The following is a 20,766-nucleotide window of genomic DNA, read 5'->3' on the forward strand; positions in this document are numbered from 1 at the left end:
TTTCAATTTGAAAAAAACAATGTGTCAAGAAGAGACGTATATGCACGTCACTGGTCGTCTGTCACTGAAGCGTTATATTCTCCTTATTTCTAGCTGGAAGTTTGTCAAATGGCCCAGTGATATTCTGAGGTTGTCAGATAAAAATACCACGCTCATTTCCCAAAACTACCCGTTGATTAACGATGAAAAGGTCCAATGACCTCTTTCGCATTGATTGTGTACCAATCTTTCCCGTATTGAGAACGCAAGTTGTAAACTTCTTTGAGCTAGTCAAATATCTTCTTACACAAAGTATACGTGACGTTTTTGAAGTAAGCAAGTTCAGAATTACTTTGGTCAGTACTGCTTTCAAGTCTTTTCATCCTCGATGTCGACAGAAAAGGGTATTCGCAAGGCAGCTCTTGACATGGCTTGTATCCTCTCTCCTTTGCAATCTCAGGCTCTACATAGAAGAGCCCAGCAGCTGCATATAATGTTTCTCATGAAATCCGATGCTGTTCTGCTGAACAGTATGTGATTGATCATTCAGGCAATACAGAATTTTTCCAACGGTGCTGAACCTATCAAAAAAGGCAAAAGGATTAATAACTGGTAATTAATTTTCCGTGTATATCTTTACTGCTTTGATATACACGATAAAAAGGGGAACAAACATTATCTGTACAAAGCCCTTATTTCAAAATGAAATATCTACCATGGGTCTACTTGTGCAATGTACTTGCTTTGTTCCGTTTCAAGTCGTACGGTTTGTCCGTTTGTTTGCATGCAGCGATGCTTTTTTTCCGTTCGATCACAGTGTCAGCTTAGCTGTTATTAATTCGCACAAGGCATTACCATTTATATGTAAAGGTGCCATCTTTCTCGTGCACATGTTCATGTTGATCACCACACTGAAATCTGTACGGAAATGTACATGGGGTATGAGCTTCTATCTACTTGAACACATACCTTAATTCAACAGCCTAGCTGCGTTTTGTTTAGAGTAATCTATTTATTCATTTTGTTGTTGTAATTTTTTGTGGGGGGGAAGGAGGGTTGGTGGAGGAGGGGGGGGGGGTGGTGGTGGTGGTGGTGTTAAATTAATTCGGTAAACTGACACTATAGTGTCAATATACGAACTTGATCCGTTAAGAGTTAAGAGTTCACACTCTGCACAGAACGCAGCCAAGCTGTTTCTATTTGGAGTGACTCCACTTGTAAGGATGCACTAGTTCCATGTTAAAGCCGGGACAGATCTGTCGTGGTGCACACAATAGTTTACATGCGAAGGAGTGTATCTTTAAAGAAGCTTTTTTTTTCTCGCAAAGAATCATGGCTTAAAGGTCCACTCCACCTCGTGAAAACTTGTTTGCCTCACTGTCTCAGATCTGGTCAGGGTTTTACATGAGATACGACCATCCCTCCACTTGTTAACAACCCAACAAATGAACAGCCTGGGTGCACTCTGTTCATAGATTTGTTTTTGTAAAAGGCACTGGTGCCATGTTCACTCATCAAAAAGTGTAACTCACCAGCAGTCATGGTGTTGATTTTTGGTATGTGACCAAGTAGAGGGGTGATCTTATCCTATGTGAAAGCCTGGCAAAATCTGAAACAGTGAGGCGAACTGTTTTCACCAAGCGGAGTTGGTCATTCAGGAGTTCTTGGCTGGTGTGTCCAAGAAGACTGTTTTGTGTGGCGGTCACGTCAGCCTACAGTCTATTTCCCAGCCAGTCTTTCTTCGCTCCGTGCTTGTTTCTGTTCGCATCTAAACCCGGGTTGTAGGTGCTTGAGCTTGCTAACTGGGGATGTGTCGATAGCCGCCAATGGATATCTCTATTTCGTGATGTCTCTTTTGTCTCTGGTCGGTGTCATGTCTCAGTGCAGCAAACCCAGTTTCATGTTCGCCACCATCAATACAATTGCTACCTGATTGGCATACGCTGTCTCCATGCACTAACCCACTAGAAAGTTTCCACTTACATTTACTGCGGATGTTGCATTTCACTGTTCACTTTTCCCAAAAAAATCGGCGAATGCTGCCCGAATGGCAGGGTAAAAACCGTCATACACGTACAAATCCAATCGTCCAAAAAACACGAGTGAACGAGGGAGTTTCAGCCCATGAACGATGAAGAAGAAGAACAACAAGAAAAAGAAGAAGAAGAACTGTTCACTTTGTGTGAGCCAAATATTCACAAAAACGACAAGACAGTTGTTAAATCGAATGAAACCTTACCGATGGCCATACATTGCATTGACAATTTGTTGTTTCACATGTTCCGAGTTTGAAGAGGGTAGATCATTTCTAATTGCACATATAGATACATAGCCATAGTAAAACGTCTTCTACTCAGTAGCTCAACAAACGCATGAGTCTTCAGTATTCACAGAACGCTTCTTGCTTACCTGATATATCTGCAATTGTATGGATTACGTGTATTGCCCAGCTCTCCTGAAACAAAAACAAATCATATTCAATATGTACAAATCAATAATCACCTGGATAGATACCAAATCACTTGGTTATATTCATTTATCTACTGCTGTTGAAACTGGGAAAGTATGGCAGAATTTATAAGATACGTCTAATTTCCGGACGGCCGATGACACCACCTTTTTGGGGTTTTTTCCTCAAATTATGAGTGATATCTTGAGCATAGAATTTGGTTAAGAAACAAGTTTACTTCAGTTTATGAGAACATACTAGTTACTTCTACATGTACACCATGCGTGCGTTTGAAATAGTTCATATGCACAAGTACACCAGTGTAATAAAAGATCCCAAGATAAGTTAAGAGGCAGGGGAACGGGGGATACATAACAGAACATTGCATAACCTGTCAGAAAGCTATATGTGCATACGTAGACAAAGTTCAAATTCTTTTCAAAGCTAACAGATTTGTTGTCATGACAGAAACACCATTGGTCCATCTTTGCGTTGCATGTGATCATTCCCCATTGCTCATCTTCCACCCATATCTAGGAAACTCAACAGAAGCGTACACGGTTGCACCCACCGACGGTGTAAATGTCAAACCAGCAACACCAGAAACCAAAACCACTGAAAAGCCCAAGGTTCCTGCTACGTCAACCTATGCCGTTGAAATCTCTTACGAAGCTTCGACACAGTATGACGTTAAGGCCCAGACAACCACGGCTGGGACAGACGAGCCGGTGACACTGTATCCGCACTTTACGGACGAAGCCCCAACTCGCTACGTTCAAAGTTCGACCAGAAAATCCATTCCAGTCACAACCACGCAATCCACAGATCATGAGTTGACCACCGTGCTGACCGCAACCTCCAACAATGCCATCAGGCCGGACACAGCGAGAGGTGACGACCCCTGGGTTAGCAAGGACTCTGCCGGCAAACCTAGCTCATCTTCAATCGATGAAAATACAAATAATCACCACACGAATATGATCTTGCAAGGCTCGGGTCCAGCTTCAACCGGACACGGACAGAAGGCTGAAGGTTACAACTCAGATGGCTCAGATTCAGGTAGAAATTGACCAGCGTTTTTGCCCCCTTCGCTTGCTGCCTTGCCCTGACAACGTTAAACGCTCGTGACTCCCGTTGGTGTGTGCATGGGTCGTTGTGACGCTACGCGTTGATTGTTGGTGTGTACACAACAACGCTTTAACCGTGCAAATCTTCGTAAAGTGTGGTGAATATATGAATGATATTATACCTCATAGATTGTGGTGATTGAAAAACATAACTCCACCCCTAGTACATGTACAATGTATCTGTAATGACTAGGTGCAGGGTTAGAAGAGTCTAAAGATTTATCCATCTAACATTGAAAACCTAACCCACATCTCGTGCATTGTAGTACAGGAAAAAATAAATGCAGCATTACTGGGCCTAAGGACCTAGTCTAAAGATTTAGCCAACTAACATAGAAAACCTGACTCACATCTCGTACATTGTAGATGTAGGATAACAGGAGTTTAATGACCTAGCCGATCTAACCTAGAATACCTTGTAGACTGTGATGATTTACAGACATAACACCACCCCTAGTACATGGTAACAAATATGTATAAATGCAGGATTACAGGATGGCGAGAGTCTCCCTAGAAAGAAATTCCAAAGCGAACATACCATATATATATGTATGTATAACCACAATGCAGATTTGAGAAAACTAAACACATATTCATATTTTCATTCTATTTGTTGCTTAATGTGAACATGTTATTCTTGCTTTATTTCCTCCACCTCCAACTCTCTCTCCCTCCCTCTCTCTGTTTAACTTTTAAGTTCATGTACACAGCACACATGTTAACAACCAAACACACTAACATAGCACTGTCCAATATTCACACATTGATTCGTTGAAATGTTGCTATATTGGCTTTTGTGCTAAACATGTTTTGTTACGTAACTCACACATCAATGATAGCTACAATCCGAATGCTCCATTGGTTGATTGAGTCATTCGTTAAGGCAGTAACAGTGGTTTTCGGTGGCAAGTGTGTTTGTTATGTCAGTACGAAAAACTGAAGGTACGTGTGCGTCTGTGTTCCCCAAATTTGTTCTAACCGCAATAAATATGTATGTTGTAGAGTGCTTTGTGTGATGCTTTTGAGATAATTGGTTACAGCTATCATTATTCCTATGTAAACGATTGTGTCAACCTAGGCTTTTACACGGGATAAGACTATCCCTCCACTTGGACACATACCAAAACTAATTTTTTTTAAAAAAACATTTTTGCTGAATTATTTTCGCAGATTGGCGTCAGTTATAATTATATTCATCTAGTCTATTTGATAAAGTTGTCCACACGAGAAGAAAATGACTTTTAACATACAGCTAATGTGACTTGTATACATGTGTTGATGTTTTGTGTGCTGCGCATTGAGTAGAACCGGATGCAAGTCAGGCCACAACAAATAAAGTTGATTTAGGGTAACGTGACCACAAATAATAGGGTCGGTAGGTAGGCTTTTTTTTCTTTTCATTTTTTTTTTCAATTTAGCTCCAAGGAGTTTACTTCCCTTAGTAGCAGTATGGTTCGCAAAATGTGCCTATTTTTTATTTATTTTTTTTGTTGAGAAACGAAAACAACGTTTTAGGGTCGGCGGGAAAAAATAGGGACGGTCGGGTTACCCTAAACCAACAATTTTTGGTTTGGCCTCGTTTATCGATGTTTTGAACGGTTCGTTTGGTTGCACCATCTGAGCCTTTGTTCAATGGTGTGCATTGTTGTTGTCGAGCTAACGCTTCCTGGGTGTGAAACATGTATGTTTTTGATGTTGTATGTTACTTGGTTTAACTCACGTGTTACTTTGTTTAGACAATAATTTCAGACATTTGCAGACATGGGCTGAAAATATCAGTATACTACCAATACTATCACATGTGTTTTCATTCAGCAACGGTATGTTGAAACGTAACAAAGTATGGTTCATGTTGGGGGAAACATTCTAAGCGCACCTGTACTTGGCTACTGAACCTGTAAGTTTGCCCAGGGATCGCGCTAGGATTTTTCAAATTGCGTACGGCTTACGCAATGTCGGCCAAAAAAACGCGTAAAGCAGAACCGATTTCGCGTTACACTATAAGTATAACACAGTTAAATCATGTCAAAAGCACGCATTTCACTCACCTATTTCCGGCGCTCACATAGGCTCTGGAATTCGCGGCGATGTGCGAAAAAACGGGGACAACTTTCGCCGCATGCCGTTTTGAATGAATCAAAGACAGGTTTGAACTGAAAGCATCGGCCTAGATTTGGCGCCATACGCCCAGTGCATTTTGGGTGTATGTTCTGTTTCAGAAAAACGACCGGCGTTGCTTTGCGTCGCTTGCGACACTCTTATGCCGAGAGCACGTCACCTCATTTTGTTTGTTCCAAAACTACGGAACGCGGATCGTATATATCAACTGATGCATCAAATTGATGCATCCAAAACCAAGAATTTGATGCATCATTTTCACAATTTGATGCATCGTTTGGATGCATCAGAATTTTTGGGTTTTCCCGGAAAGTGCCGAGCAAAAATTTGAACCGGAATACGAAGCGAAACGAACGTCGGAAAACGAAAGTTTGAGTCGAAGGTCAAGGGCGTCAAAACTTCGTGTGCTCAGAAAACAAACCACAAACAAAACAAAAAATGCCTTAAAATGCATAATGCCGTGACTTTGATTTGTTCCCTATTTAATGGTATGTTGTACGTTTATTTTTGTTTTATCTAACCAATCTGCTTATATTCGTCAAAATGTCATTTCAAGTTTTTCCGTGCTCAGGCATTTCTTACGGAAAGACCGGAAATGAATGATCTTTCGCATGCATACAAAACCGAAAGTGATGCATCAAAATTATGCATCAAAATGATGCATCATTTTCTAAAAGGATGCATCATTTTCGTATCGGATGCATCAGTTTTGGAAAATGATGCATCTTTTTTGAAAATGATGCATCCTTTTGTGAAAATGATGCATCAAATTGTGAAAATGGTGCATCAAATCTTGGTTTTGGATGCATCAATTTGATGCATCAGTTGATACGATCCGCGTTCCGTACAAAACAGACTTTAGATTTGAACTCGCGCGCTTGTGCTATGTTTGATCCAGAACAGACTAAAGATTCTAAACTCGCACGCGTGTGCTATAGTCTGATTCAGTATTGGGATGTGCTGCTGAACATGCCGTTTTGAATAGAAGTTGTTTTGCGTACGCATAAGCGCCGGGAAAATGCGTGGGCGGATTTTAAAACGCCTCAAATACGCAAAAAAAACCATGCGTTAACGCGATCCCTGTTTGCCACACGTGTTATGTATGTTTTGGTCCTTTTTTTTATAACAGACGTTTTTCGGAAATTACTTAAAAATTCAGTGTCGGTTCAAGATGCCTTCTTTTGCAAACATGCACATGTACAGCTCATGTACACTCTTGCCTCACCTAGAAGGGGACGACTCTGATCCACCGCCTATGAAACCGGACCGGAGTTACTTCCCAACATCGTCATCTGATTTAACTGCTGATGTCGTTTTGCGCGCTGATGACTTGTTTTCCTTCCGATTGTGTGGACATCTGCCATTTTCTTGTTTTCTTTGTTTTTTCTACGAACTTAGATTGTGTCAGAATAAAACAGCCAAGGATGGTAAGTTATTGGAACGTTTAATGATCTTGTATTTACCTTTTATTTATTTTCATTTCTGACTCATATTCTATTGTCACTTACGGTTCTGTTATTGTGTGGTGATTGCAGGTGCTGATATGACTGTCAGCTGGAACATGGCTTCTCTGCTGGTGACTCTTCTCCTCGCCTTCCTGATGTGCTGATCTGAAACTCCCTCCCGCCAATCCACAGTCTTAACCAGCGAGTTATTTGAACAAACAAATCCAAACGAAAGAGATGCTGAAAGATAAACATGATCCCAATAAGTTTGTACTCTTAAAACCGTTATGTAGAAATAACTTCTTGAATTATAACATTAAAATCAATTTCGAGGAAATATGCTTGAGTTAAGCTGATTTTAGTGACCATTTTGCACTAGGGGAGCCAGGCCTCACGATATTTGAATCACTTCAATGCTCAGTTTTGAGAGAAAGGTTACACCAAGTATTGGCTTCGAAATAGGTATGTTCCCAACATGACGGTGTCTGCGTGACAAAACAGAACACTGAGCTGGCTTTTGGTAACCGTGTTCGAATCAATGTTAAGATAAAACAAATATAAGATATGATAAGAAAACTTCAATATTCGTTTTCATTGTGCATTAACATGGAACTTTTTTCTTTTTGGTCTACATTGCATTACTTATGCCAACCCATGATTTGAGCAAAACAGCAGCGTTCCGGGGCTGGTTGGAAACGAGATCGAGGCCCTACATTATTCACTTCCGGTTCAATGACTTTCCCTTCTAGAGCCCTTTGCAAAGCTGTCTTGGACTTATATTTTGATTATGTAGTCAACACCGTTGCGTAGTTATTTCAAAGCTAGTTAAACAGACTGACTTTGCTCACGAAATAAATTTGGAATGTTATTTAAACATGTATGGATTGTGTTGTATTTGATTAAGAAAAAAATGAGCCTTTGTGATTGTTTGACGATTTTCATTTTCTTCAGAGTGAATACCATATTTCAAGGCTTTTACAAGAAAAGCATGAGTTGTGTACTAGCTGCAATATTAATGGTTGAACGGATATTCTAAATGAGATGGAAGGCGTTTTATTGTTAAGTTGTCCATAATTCCTTACAATCCAAAGAATGAAGTAAAGTGACGAACATGTTTATTAAGACAGGGCGTTGATCAACATCAACAATATGATGTGATATGACAGTGCTATTTATTTTTTTAGTTGTCTTCTTCTTCTCCTCCACACTTTGCTTTGTTTTTTCTTTCAGCTGAGTTATGCCCTAATGAACAAAATTTCAAGTGAAAAGACGTGCAATGCAAATCGTGAAATCATTTATCATTTTAAAAGTTTTCCTAATCATCATAACTGTAACATAGTTTTTGTCAAGGCTTATTTGTGACGTTTATATTTTGATATTTAAATTGAAAAACATGCTTGTAAATTGCTCTGTTTACAAAGCTCTGGTAGTTCTTTTAGATTCCGCTTATTGGCAGACTAACGCAAAAGTCTTTTTTTTCTCAAAATTATTAAACTTATTTTTATATTATTTTTATATTGTTCAGGTTTCTCTGTTAATTAGTTTGTTTTTTTAAATTGAAGACTTTTTGCTGTACTTGGTTTTTCAAGTTGTTTCTTAGTCTTTATAGTATGCATGTTACAATCATGACAATGTGATTGCATTTTTGAATACACATTTGCAAAACTCGATCTCTCTCTATGTGTGTGTGTGTGTGTGTGTGTGTGTGTGTGTGTGTGTGTGTGTGTGTGTGTGTGAACGTGTGTGTGTGTGTGTGTGTGTGGCTGGGTGTTTTGTGTGTGTGCGTGAGTGTGTCTTTTTCCTCTCTCTCCATATCTCTGTCCATTTGTCCATCTGTCTGTTTGTCTGTCTAGGTCACTGTATTTCTCGTTATCTCTGTCTCTCTGTCTGCCTGTTTCCGTCTCTGTCTGTCCTCGTGTATGTGTGTGTGTGTGTGTGTGTGTGTGTGTGTGTGTGTGTGTGTGTGTGTGTGTGTGTGTGTGTGTGTGACGGGGGGATGTATGTGGGGATGTATGTGTACGTGTGGGATTGTTGTGTGTGTGTGTGTATATATATATGTGTGTGTGAGTGTGTGTGTGTGTGTGTGTGTGTGTGTGTGTGTGTGTGTGTGTGTTTGTAGGGGAAGGGCTCCTAATATGGACCGGCGCCTAATATGGACCACCTCCTGTTCTGACAAACTAACGGCGCTAGAGCGCTCAAAACTATTTCATTCGCTGTATTCACCCTCTCCGGATAACTTGCACATGTCAAAACAGTTGCAGAAACACAAGCCTCAAATCCGTTAGGCTTTTTGGCTCACGTAAGTGTAGCCTATGCGATGATAAACTTTGTCTGTCTGTGCGTGTGTGTGTGTGTGTGTGTGTGTGTGTGATAGAAACTTTAACATTTCCGAGTCTATGGATAAAGCTCGCATAAGAAGATTACGTCTCGGTCAAAAGTGTTTGACGTGTGTGATAGAAACTATTTGAAGACGTCACATTATGACGTAGGAGGGTTAGACGTCACGCAAAGGAATTACTGAAAGTCTCGGTCATTGTTATTGTGAGCGGGTCGAGACTAGTTGGCAGATCCAGTGTACGTCTCGCTTTCTTGCACAGTTTCACCTATGCTTACTGTGTGTGTGTGTGTGTGTATGTGTGACGGAGTTATTGAGTTTGTGTTACTGTTTGTCGATTTCTTACGTGAGCCTTGAAGGCTTCGCCTCTTGTTATTTTTTATTTTTATCACTTTTGGCAGCGTTCACTCTAAATTTGCCGCCTAAAACGGACTCGTTTTTGTCCACAGCCAAAGCTGTTATCACACACACATTGCTGTATATGACAGCTAAGACAGTGTGTTACATTTAGCAGTGTTGACCCCGAGTTTCTACTGCAGACAAAAAATAATAGCAAAATATCAAAGTATGTGGGTGTCCCTTAATATGGACCACCTTCAACAAATCGAAGAAAATAAAAGCTAAAGGCTAATTTCATTAGTTCATTAAGAAGCTTGCTAAAAATTACTTATAACTAGCCCTCGAGATTTCAAATAAATATATCAAATAGTTTTCTTTTCGTGATAGTTGATAATATCATTTATTTTCACTCTGTTTTGGATAAGCTTCTTTAGTTTCCTGGTGTGCTTCAAATAATGCTCTCATCAACCCGAAACAGATAAATCTAAAAGATATTTTGGTTAATCTGACTTACACATTAAGTTGTATCATGTTATTTTGAAGTAGCCTATATGGGGGCTTTTTACAGTGATTAGTGAAGGCCTCTTCACTGGTCCATATTGGGCGCCCAGGCTCCTAATATGGACCATTTGTGAATGTTTCTGTATTTAATGTTGTTGTAATGAATAGTGAAGATATTTAATGGACTATGTGTCTAATAATTCGGCTACAAAAGAATTGAGCAAAACGTTTCACGGCTGGTTTTAAACAAGGAAAGCCCACTCACAATATATAATACTGAGCTCAAATCAGTTGTTCGTAACACTTCATTCCCCTCTCCCCTAATATCCCGGTCCACACCTCCTTTTCCAACCAGGTATCGGTAGCACCTCATTGCAGCTTTTTCATTTTCGCAGAAATATATATAATTCAGAGACTGCATGTAGGCCTAGGCCTTTATCGCTGGAACAAACAAACAAACTAACTAACACATAATGCGTAATCCAAACAGAGGGAGAAAAAAACACACCCTCAAACAACATCAAAAGCAACACAACCACATTTAAAAACGAAAAGGAAAGAAGAAAAAGCTTATCACAAATCCAACGAGTTCTGAGCACCAGGAGTCCTCGGTAGCTCATGGGAATCAGTGCAAAAATATGGGAGGTTACTCCAACACATACGTACAAGGGACGTCACCACCTTGACGCTAAACGGTAGGTCGACAGTTTTGGCAATCTTTTCGAAAAGTTTTATTTTGATCATGTTCTAGCTGAATCATTGTTTTGGAACATTTTGGCGTGAGAAGACGAGTGGTTTCGGGACTATAAAAGTGAGGATGGACTTTCAGTTTGAGCGATTCACTCAAAACAATGAAACGGAAACTTATAATTGATTCTCACAAGAGTCTGTAACTAGATCTAGATCCATGACTCAATCAGTCAATGAGCTTTTGATTTTGGCGTTCTCTTTGTGTTTTGTGATAATCACACGATAATCTGTGAAAGTTCAAGGAGAAAAAGAAGGAAAAGACTAAACCTGACACAGGCAACAGCGTAGATTTATTGGTTTTGCTTCAGGTTTGGATAATTCTTCTTTCGTGTAAAAATAAACACCATCATTTTGATGGTTGTGATTCCATATCTAACTTAGATTGTAAGGCCTTTGGAACAAACCTGCAATGCTTTTTGTTTTGTTCGTTTCTCATTTCAGCTGAATGATATAAGCACCTGGAGAGTTCAATCCCAAGAAACAAGATGGATTGTTTCATGTCTAACAACCGGTCAGCATGGCGGTGAAATGATTTGATGGTTAGCAGACTCTAGCACATCTAGCGTTTGTTTTTGTCTGCCTCCTTGATCTCTATTAGACCACTAGTGTGTTGTTGTTGTATTTTTAGCGTGTATACTCGTGTTCTCACACGTCTCAACACTCAACGCTCAAGTTATAGGACATAATGAATTATTCTTCCAAACATGTGCACCCCCATTCTCAGGCATATACTGAGGGAACATCACATTTGATAACAACAGATTTCCTTGGCAAGACCAGATATGCCAGACTTAGGCCAAAAAAAATAGGTGTGGTTAAGGTAACATAGCCAAAAAACATAGGGTAGGAAGGTAGGCAATCACTTTTTTTTAAAACTTTTTTTTCTAATGTGTACAAATTAAATCTACTTGACAGGGAAATAAGTGTGCGACTCGAGCGCGTTCGCTTTCATTGCGTTTTGTGCACTCTGTTTTTTAAAAAAAATTTTTTTTTTTTTTTTTTTTTTTTTTTTACAAATGTAATAAAAAGTTATAGGGTCGGCCCCTAAAAATAGGGTAGGTCGGGTTACCGTAACCACACCTATTTTTTTTTTAGGCCTTATATAAATATTGGAAACCTCTTCTGTTTGAACAAAAGCTATGAGTGGCTGAGTATGGAGGTTTTCGCCATGTCCTCAGGATGAGTGACAATGCTGACGGTGCCAAACGAAATGTAAATTCAGTGCACCAAAAGAGAAGCCTCTTCCAGGTCAGCAATCCCTTCTGGCCGCCGGTCAGCCACGACTCACTGCTGTCCACAAACAGTTCCACTCGCGCCTTCAGGCGAAGAGATGGGTCGAGTCAGTATTCGGAGCAAACTGAGTCATTCGTGGTAGACATCCCCGTGCATGATGAGTATGGAGATGCCAATAACAGCACTGCCCGCAGTGTTACCTCCGACACTGAGGGAAGTGACGCAGAAAGTGGATCCGGCAGTGCATCCCCAAGCAGCGGGGAGGAGCTGGACACCTCGGCTAACAACTCCTTCCTTACTCTGGGCTCGTCTGATGAAGCAACCTCTGGAGACTCGACTGATGAGCGAAGGCTTCTTTTGCCGGAGACGGGGTATGACAGTGACACCAGCGATTTTACCGATGAAGATACTGATACAGACACCGATGTTGAGACTACGTCAGTCGGCAATGAGGTAGACAGTACAGCCATCAGCGACAGATTGGCGGATACCTCTACTGGTGACGAGGTCGACAGTACATCCCTTATTGATGAGACCGAAATTACATCTTTAGCAGGGGAGAAAGAAATTACATCCGCCGGTGATGAGGTGGGCAGTATATCAATCGGTGTTGAGGTGGACGAATCAGGGAACTATTCATCATCATATTACGATTCTTCTAATAATGCTAGCAGCGACGATGAGCAGTACAGTGATGAAGAAAACGTAAACATCAATGCAAAAAAGGAGGGGGGCGATGCCAAAAAGGGCAAGGACGGAAAAGAAAGCGGAGGGGACGACAAGAAGAAAAAGGGAGGTAACAAGAAAGGTTCCAAGAAGTCAAAAGGTCCCGGCAAGAAAGGGGGCAAGAAAGGGGGCAAAGACAAGAAGAAGGGCAAACCACCGAAGGAAAAGACAAACGGAGATAAGGAAGGTAACATTCGTCTGTAATGTTCTCGTGCTCATTTTCATTACACGCTTTTGTATTCTCAAACGTTTTTCTTTTTTTCTTGATGTATTCATGTTTTAACTTGGCAGGGTTCGGTTCAGTGGTGCGCCCTGCGCCATTGGCGCATTAAATCTGAAAATGTCCTATTACAATTTCCTTCTGTGCGTCAAACGGCACACTGCGATTACTTAGCTTGCGTAAAGCGCTGTGATTGGCTATTCAATTTCAAGTGCATTGTATGCAGCCAATCCCGCACACTCAATCATCTCGCTCTCATGTGTGTCTGTGCGACCACAACAGCCGAGCAATCCCAGGAAATACAGCCCCACACCTGAAATATGGCCTAATTAAAAAAAAGGTAAGATTTTGGCAGGGTCGGGCGAAGAATTCATTTCAGCTGCCCCGCACGACAACCTAACCTTACAATGAAACGTGCTGCAACAGCTAATCATTCCGAAGACCGAACAACGGATTTCGAAGGAACGTTCTAAAAACGTAGACTGAGGGGTAACCCTTGGCTTCGATACGATTTGTTTGTTTGTTTGCCCAGCCGACCACGAAGGGCCATATCAGGGCGGTGCTGCTTTGACATAATTATGTGACCCTCCACCACAAAATGAGTCGCATGTCACCTCGCGCTCTTTTCTAAAACGGGTTTCACCACTGGATAGAGCATACAAAACGCTTTAGGAAAATGTAAAAATATGAAAATCATGCAAAGGTGACATGCGACTCATTCCGTGGTGGAGGGTCACATATAACGTGCGCCACACACAAGACAAAAGTCGCAGCACAGGCTTCATGTCTCACCCAGTCACATTATTCTGACCTCGGACCAACCAGTCCTAGCACTAATCCCATAATGCCAGACGCCAGGCGGAGCAGCCACTAGATTGCCAATTTTAAAGTCTTAGGTATGACCCGGTGGGGGTTCGAACCCACGACCTCCCGATCACGGGGCGGACGCCTTACCACTAGGCCAACCGTGCCGGTCCTTCGATACGATAAGGGACTTGTGTTTTGTGAGGTATGTCAACAAACGCCAACACACACACACACACACCCACACACACACACACACACACACACACACACACACACACACACACACACACACACACACACACACACACACACACACATACATAACACGATAAAGCGGCACATTCTCAGATGGCACCATATGTATTGCACCATTTTTCAACTGTAGACAAAAACATGTACAGGAAGCCTAAGCTTCCTCATGCTTCTCACTATGTTCCATATATCGGAATTTGGTTGAGAGGGACAGATGTCTCGTTGTCTTTTTCTCCCAGGCCTGAACCCTGTCTTGGTATGCATTTTCTTTATTTCTAGTTTATCATATTTGTGTAAATACATGTTTAAAACTTGTTTTCAACCTAAACGACTCTTTGTATGCATGCGTGGTGTGTTTCCATTTAGCGACGCGACGGCGGCACGATGGTTGCGGCGAGGTGGCAGCAGCGGCAAAACCGATCGCAACAGTAGTAACAAAGAACGCGTGTTTCGATATATGCGCGACGCGACGGCGGCGCGGCGGCGACGTGCCGCGCGACGGTTTGGCGGCAAATTGCTGCCGCGCGGTTTTGCGTCCAAAGTGGGCGCGGTCTAAGTCTTTCCAAATATTCGAAGACCCTCCACAACCAGGTTTATAGTCTATTTTGACTATTTTTTTGTCAGATATACATGTAATCCCTGAGCTGCACACAGTCCAGCAAGAATTTCTTCAAAGGTTGTCAGAGGCACCGGGTTCGTTCCGCTTTTTGAGCATTTTGTTGAAATAAATTAGGTCTTTTCTTACATTCCTCGCCTTTACAATTTTCTAACCAACATAAGTAGCTTCAAATATAGTTTTTCTTAATTGCGGCATGGTTGTGTGAGATTTTGACCGATTTATCAGAAGAGGTCAAGCCAGAACGAACACAAATTCGCCTGCCGCGCCGCTTTTAATGGAAACACTCACGGCGAAATTCGCTAGCGGCATCGCGTTTTTGTCGCCGTCGCGCCGCTAAGGGGCTCCGCTCACATATGTAACTTCAGCAGGACCGACGACGCACTGCAGATTATCCCCGCCCGCTACACGTTGCATGAAAGGATAACAGGCCAAGTACTCGTCATAATCCCTGTCGCGGAAAAAATAATAGGCAGTGCGTCGTCGGTGCCGCTGAAACTGCGCATGTATATTCTGCCCATAAATGGAAACGTGGCTGTTCTGATGACATAAACATGCTCTTTTGGGTGAGAGAAATGAGAATATGTGAAACGTCCTTTAGATACCAAGCGAAAAAAGGTTAACGTAAAAGCAATCATTAAAATCCAACAGTTACTGGAACGGTCTACAGATTGTGAAGATGCTTTTTCATTCTCAATAACTGACTGTCTGTCTTGTAAAATCTTACGTTTGCTTTTCAGGGAAGAAAATTCAGTGGAATAACGCCTTTGTGAGTATGTTTGTTTCTTTTAAAGCTTGAATTTCATTGACTGCATGTCAAACTTCACAACTTCCTATGATACAAATGCATCCACGGTAGACAGCGAAAACTTGATGATGATGATGATGATGATGATGATGATGATGATGATGATGATGATGATGATGATGATGATGATGATGATGATGATGATGATGATGATGATGATGATGATGATGATGATGATGATGGAATGATGATGATGATGATGATGATGATGATGATGATGATGATGATGATGATGATGATGATGATGATGATGATGATGATGATGATGATGATGATGATGATGATGATGATGATGATGATGATGATGATTTTTTCTCTCATTTTTGCTGCTTTTGTTTCAGAACATATTCTCCACAGATTCGCCTTATCCTTCAAGTGTTTACTTCATTCTTGGCTCAGAGTTTTGTGAGAGGTTCACCTACTATGGCTTACGATGTAAGTCTGAATAATGTTCGTGATACTCTAAACTAGAATGCCAGGGGGAAGGAGGGGGGGGTGGATGTTTGGGTTTGGGTGTTTGAAGTGGGTACATCCCATTCTGATAAGCATCGCTCCACGGCTATAGCCAGTTGAGAATGAGCCGAACTCATTTTGACCTGAGTTCAGGATGGGTACATCCATCCAACACCGGTTTGCACCCCCCCCCTCCACACACACACACACACCCTGGCTACGCCGGCCATTTAAATCAATTGTAAAACACAGCAATCACATCAAATTTGTCAGGATGGAACCGGTCAAATAAAACATCATCCGAAAGTTATAACAAAACAAAAAAACAACAGAAATACCTTCCGGTATGCACAGCTGGTCGCCGATAAGATTTCTGGTATTTGATACTTCTTACCGGTAAACACAGTTATGTCCGGTTCACACCATTATCAGCATCCATTGTTGGAGCATAGCATTCAGTGTTCATAAAGTTCCTTTCTTGTCCACTTTCACAGCAATTCTCGTGATGTACCTGACAAGCTGGCTGGGAATCGCCAGAAACGACGCAACCGCCTGTTTTCACATCTTCAGCTGTCTGGCATACTCCTCCCCTATCATCGGAGCTATTATCGCAGATGGACATCTGGGTAGATATAGGTACGTACAGATTTGTATCTTGCTAGATAAACTCGTCCGTGAAAGCTAATATGTAGAAAGAGGATCCTACTAAATGTTAAGTAGTAATGTTCTCATATCAGGGTAAGTAATAGTATAAGGATAATGTATCAAATAAACACAGGCCCCAAACCAAGTACGCGGGCAGAAGATCCTTAAAGTCCATGTCAGAGTTTGATACAGGAAAATACCAAGCGTGCATCCCTCCGAAATGGAGTATGACTACCTAAATGGCTAGGCGAAAACGGACATTCTCACAAAAACCCACTTGCCCAAAAACACGAGGGTCATGGGGAATTTCAGCCCATGAACGCAGAAGAAGAGGAATCAGAATCGTCGATAAGTTTTGAAGGTGAGACATACAATGTTATTTGCAAAACCCTTGTTCTGCTTAATCAATTGTGAACGCGTTGCTTCCCGTATCTCCAGACATTCATGTTGATTTGTTCCGCTGTGGTAATATTTGTGTTTTATTTTCAGAACCATTTTGTACGTATCCGTAGTGTATACTTTGGGCTGCGTGATTTTAGCAATCTCTTCCTTTCCGCCACCTCAATTGTGAGTATACCTTCCATGTGAGACTGCATGCTTGCATCTCAGGCAGTTAATTAGATTAATTAGCAGCTCAATGGTCATTATCTTGGTTTCATAATACATGACTCATGGGGCAAAAGTATTTCTGGTTATCTATTTATCTGTTTCAATCCCAGAAGAAGTAAATCTGGAGATGAAAGTATACTTTAAAGGCTCAATGATTCCCATGTCAATCCTTCGACTCATCCTCCCAGATCTGGCCATGGTTGTATATATATATGAAACAAGGCCACCACTCCATGTGGACAAATCAACAGCCTGTGTGCTCTGTATGCAGACTGTGTTTTTGTTTTGGTGGTGGTGGGAGGGAGGGGGGAACAATAAGTTCTTAATGTACGCTAGTGTCAACCTGCAAAATACCGGCACGGTTGGCCTAGTGGTAAGGCGTCCGCCCCGTGATCGGGAGGTCGTGGGTTCGAACCCCGGCCGGGTCATACCTAAGACTTTAAAATTGTCAATCTAGTGGCTGCTCCGCCTGGCGTCTGGCATTGTGGGGTTAGTGCTAGGACTGGTTGGTCCGGTGTCAGAATAATGTGACTGGGTGAGACACGAAGCCTGTGCTGCGACTTCTGTCTTGTGTGTTGCGCACGTTATATGTCAAAGCAGCACCGCCCTGATATGGCCCTTCGTGGTCGGCTGGGCGTTAAGCAAACAAACAAACAAACAAACAAACCTGCAAAATCCATTCATCAAAACGTTCTCATTCTGCACAGGAATGAGTGAGGATGTTGATTTTTGGTATGTGCCCAAGTGGAGGGGCGTTTCTATCACACGTACAGCCTGGCCAGATCCGAGATGATGAGCCCCACAGTTTTCACGGGAAGGACTTTGCCTGTCATTCTGAATGATGCCTGTGTAGGCATTTAGACGTTTTTGTTTGGATTGGGGTATTTGAACACTCTGTGAATGTTACCAATACCCGGAACATTGTTATACACATTGGTTCCAGGCTTTGCAAAGCTTCTTTATTTTTTCAGTTTTGGGCCAATGCTTGGTCTCTTCTTGATCTCCGTGGGCACTGGTGGCATCAAGCCGTGTGTGGTCACCTTTGGCGGTGACCAGTTTCCTCCAGACCAGGTAAAGAAAAACAAGTCGCGTAAGGCGAAATTACTACATTTAGTCAAGCTGTGGAACTCACAGAATGAAACTGAACGTAGTCCGCCGCTAGTGCAAAAGGCAGTGAAAGTGACGTGCCTGTTTGGCGCGGCAGCGATTGCGCTGTGCTTTACTGTACCTCTCTTCGTTTTAACTTTCTGAGCGTGTTTCTAATCCAAACATATCATATCTATATGTTTTTGGAATCAGGAACCGACAAGGAATAAGATGTAATAGTTTTTAAAACGATTTCGGAAATTTAATTTTGATCATAATTTTTATATTTTTAATTTTCAGAGCTTGTTTTTAATCCAAATATAACATATGTATATGTTTTTGGAATCAGAAAATGACGAAGAATAAGATGAAATTGTTTTTGGATCGTTTAATGAAAAAATATTTTAATTAGAAGTTTCCGATTTTTAATGATCAAACTCACTCATTAGTTTTTAAGCCACCAAGCTGAAATGCAATACCAAACCCCGGCCTTTGTCGAAGATTGCTTTGCCAAAATTTCAATCAATTTAATTGAAAAACAAGTCGCGTAAGGCGAAAATACAACATTTAGTCAAGTAGCTGTCGAACTCACAGAATGAAACTGAACGCAATGCAACGCAGCAAGACCGTATACTCGTAGTCCACCGCTCACGGCATAGGCAGTGAAATTGACAAGAAGAGCGGGGTAGTAGTTGCGCTGGGAAGGATAGCACGCTTTTCTGTACCTCTCTTCGTTTTAACTTTCTGAGCGTGTTTTTAATCCAAACATATCATATCTATATGTTTTTGGAATCAGGAACCGACAAAGAATAAGATGAAAGTGTTTTTAAATTGATTTGGAAAATTTAATTTTGATAATAATTCTTATATATTTAATTTTCAGAGATTGTTTTTAATCCAAATATAACATATTTACATGTTTTTGGAATCAGCAAATGATGGAGAATAAGATAAACGTAAATTTGGATCGTTTTATAAAAAACATTTTTTTTTACAATTTTCAGATTTTTAATGACCAAAGTCATTAATTGATTTTTAAGCCACCACGCTGAAATGCAATACCGAAGTCCGGGCTTCGTCGAACATTACCCGACCAAAATTTCAACCAGTTTGGTTGAAAAATGAGGGCGTGACAGTGCCGCCTCAACTTTCACGAAAAGCCGGATATGACGTCATCAAAGACATTATTTTATCAAAAAAATGAGAAAAAAAAAGTCTGAGGATATCATACCCAGGAACTCTCATGTCAAATTTCATAAAGATCGATCCAGTAGTTTAGTCTGAATCGCTCTACACACACACACACAGACAGACACACACACACACACACACACACACACACACACACGCACATACACAACGACCCTCGTCTCGATTCCCCCCTCTACGTTAAAACATTTAGTCAAAACTTGACTAAATGTAATGAGGGTGTGACAGTGCCGCCTAAACTTTTACAAAAAGCCGGATATGACGTCATCAAAAGTATTTATCGAAAAAAAGAAAAAAACGTCCGGGGATATCATACCCAGGAACTCTCATGTCAAATTTCATAAAGATCGGCCTAGTAGTTTAGCCTGAATCGCTCTACACACACACACACACACACACACACACACACACACACACACACACACACACACACACACACACACACACACACACACACACACACATACACCACGACCCTCGTCTCGATTCCCCCCCTCTATGTTAAAACATTTAGTCAAAACTTGACTAAATGTAAAAAGGCCCAAACAGGATAAAACATAACAAGTCGCGTAAGGCGAAAATACAATATTTAGTCAAGTAGCTGTCGAACTCACAGAATGAAACTGAACGCAATGCTATTTTTCAGCAAGACCGTATACTCGTAGCATCGTCAGTCCACCGCTCATGGCAAAGGCAGTGAAATTGACAAGAAGAGCGGGGTAGTAGTTGCGCTAAGAAGGATAGCACGCTTTTCTGTACCTCTCTTTGTTTTAACTTTCTGAGCGTGTTTTTAATCCAAACATATCATATCTATATGTTTTTGGAATCAGGAACCGACAAGGAATAAGATGAAAGTGTTTTTAAATTGATTTGGACAATTTAATTTTGATAATAATTTTTATATATTTAATTTTCAGAGCTTGTTTTTAATCCGAATATAACATATTTATATGTTTTTGGAATCAGCAAATGATGGAGAATAAGATAAACGTAAATTTGGATCGTTTTATAATTTTTTATTTTTTTTTACAATTTTCAGATTTTTAATGACCAAAGTCA

General features: G+C 41.0%; 2 protein-coding genes across 9 annotated transcripts in view; both read left to right on the forward strand.

The window, feature by feature from the left end:
• LOC138959869 (uncharacterized) overlaps positions 1-8,788 on the forward strand; it is a 49,073-nt gene extending 40,285 nt beyond the window's left edge. For 2 of the 3 annotated variants that reach the window (XM_070331515.1, XM_070331516.1), the window contains exons 25-26: positions 2,966-3,487; positions 7,209-8,788. In XM_070331515.1, the coding sequence (XP_070187616.1) occupies positions 2,966-3,487; positions 7,209-7,282 (596 nt within the window). In that variant the 3' untranslated portion in view covers positions 7,283-8,788. The remainder of the gene's footprint in view (positions 1-2,965; positions 3,488-7,208) is intronic. The other variant, XM_070331517.1, reaches the window with a different exon arrangement.
• A 2,168-nt stretch (positions 8,789-10,956) lies between these two features.
• LOC138959870 (solute carrier family 15 member 1-like) overlaps positions 10,957-20,766 on the forward strand; it is a 67,756-nt gene continuing 57,946 nt past the window's right edge. For 2 of the 6 annotated variants that reach the window (XM_070331518.1, XM_070331524.1), the window contains exons 1-8: positions 10,957-10,988; positions 11,485-11,582; positions 12,181-13,189; positions 15,638-15,666; positions 16,047-16,140; positions 16,653-16,794; positions 17,293-17,370; positions 18,384-18,483. In XM_070331518.1, the coding sequence (XP_070187619.1) occupies positions 12,223-13,189; positions 15,638-15,666; positions 16,047-16,140; positions 16,653-16,794; positions 17,293-17,370; positions 18,384-18,483 (1,410 nt within the window). In that variant the 5' untranslated portion in view covers positions 10,957-10,988; positions 11,485-11,582; positions 12,181-12,222. The other 4 variants (XM_070331521.1, XM_070331520.1, XM_070331523.1 and 1 more) reach the window with 4 other exon arrangements.

This window comes from Littorina saxatilis, linkage group LG2, assembly GCF_037325665.1.
Source record: "Littorina saxatilis isolate snail1 linkage group LG2, US_GU_Lsax_2.0, whole genome shotgun sequence".
Lineage (NCBI taxonomy): Eukaryota > Metazoa > Mollusca > Gastropoda > Littorinimorpha > Littorinidae > Littorina > Littorina saxatilis.